This window comes from Mandrillus leucophaeus, unplaced genomic scaffold (genome assembly GCF_000951045.1).
Source record: "Mandrillus leucophaeus isolate KB7577 unplaced genomic scaffold, Mleu.le_1.0 Scaffold337, whole genome shotgun sequence".
In the NCBI taxonomy this organism is placed as follows: domain Eukaryota; kingdom Metazoa; phylum Chordata; class Mammalia; order Primates; family Cercopithecidae; genus Mandrillus; species Mandrillus leucophaeus.
The window spans coordinates 1,203,756-1,205,061 of record NW_012103554.1 but is presented as its reverse complement, the minus strand read 5'-3'; the positions used below and the strand labels follow the sequence as shown (position 1 = coordinate 1,205,061).

The window sequence follows — 1,306 nt, the reverse complement described above, 5'->3', positions numbered from 1 at the left end:
GCAGTGAGCTGAGATTTTGCGCCCCTGCACTCCAGCCTGGGTGACAGAGCGAGACTCCATCTGGAAAAAAAAAAAAAAAAAAAATACGTATGAATAAAACCCACAGATGACCCCACATCTTGATGCATTTCTTCTGCAACCATTTCACAAATGCCTATTACATGCTAGGCACTCTCTCCAGGACCTAGGACCAAAGAGACAGCTGTCTTTCACGAAGCTCATATTCCAGGTGGGTGAGACAGACAAGAAATGAGCAAACAAGGAAGTTTCAGGTAATAATCAGTGTTACCTAGAAAATAAAACAGCATGACAGGAGGGGGTGTTTTTTGCCGCCTATCCTGGCCTCAGACTAACTGGTAAGATGAGTCTCAGCAACGTGCAGGTTAAAACCTAATGACCTGGTGTGTAATTAATCCCAGCGCTTTGGGGGCGGGGACGATGACTTGAGCCCAGGAATTCCAGACCAGCCTTGGAAACAGAGTGAGACCCTGTCTCTACAAAAATAAAATAAAATTATCCGGGCAAGGGAGCGCACACCTGTGGTCCCAGCTACTCTGGTGGCTAAGGTGGGAGGATCGCTTGAGCCCAGGAGGCGGAGGCTGCTCACTGAACTCCAGCCTGAGCAACAGAGGGAGACTCCATTTCTAAAACAAAAAGAAAAAGAAGACAGAGAACAGGGCAAACTAAATGAATGCCCCCTTAAAATCAACCGCCACATAATAAAGAGCCTAGGAAACGTATTTTACTACTGAGGCAGGGAAGAAGGGAAGTGGGGAGGAAAAGGGGAGAGCAGAGGGAGGAAGGAAAGGCAGAGAGAAAGGCAAGCAGGCAATGACCTTAAGAAAGAAGGCTAGAGGGAAAGGGAAGAGGATGTGAATGGAGGAGGTGGGCCGCTTGCTGGGGAAACCGCATCCTGGAATTCATTCCTAATCCCAGTTCGGAGGGAGGCGGAAGGGGCTTTCTCGCCACCTCCAGGTTGTCCCGAGGGACTCGCCCTGCAAGGCCCGAGACCTGGGCGCCCCTCTCGGCGAGGGCGGGGAAGGCTGGGGCCCAGGGGCTGGGACCGGGACGGGAAAGGCCCGGTCCAGGGCTACCAGTTCGCTCTGGGTCCGCAGAGAACTCTGCAAGCTTAGCTGCGCGGCGACTCCGTGCGCGCAGCGAGGCGGGGCTGGAAACCAGCGCTGAGACCTCTCCGACTACCCCGGCGGCTGCCCCGAAGGCCCGGCTCCACCTTTGCCGTTCCGGGAAAAGCGGACGTCAGCCACAGACCCCAGCCCCGCAGGAGGGGCGGCGCGCGGGGAGGGGC

At 55.0% G+C, this 1,306-nt stretch overlaps 1 protein-coding gene across 1 annotated transcript in view; it reads right to left on the bottom strand.

The window, feature by feature from the left end:
- Nucleotides 1-1,306, bottom strand: part of MTHFD1L (methylenetetrahydrofolate dehydrogenase (NADP+ dependent) 1-like) — a 268,081-nt gene that overhangs the window by 246,163 nt on the left and 20,612 nt on the right. The window contains exon 3 of the mRNA XM_011988735.1: nucleotides 995-1,231. Coding sequence (XP_011844125.1) covers nucleotides 995-1,231 — 237 coding nt within the window. The remainder of the gene's footprint in view (nucleotides 1-994; nucleotides 1,232-1,306) is intronic.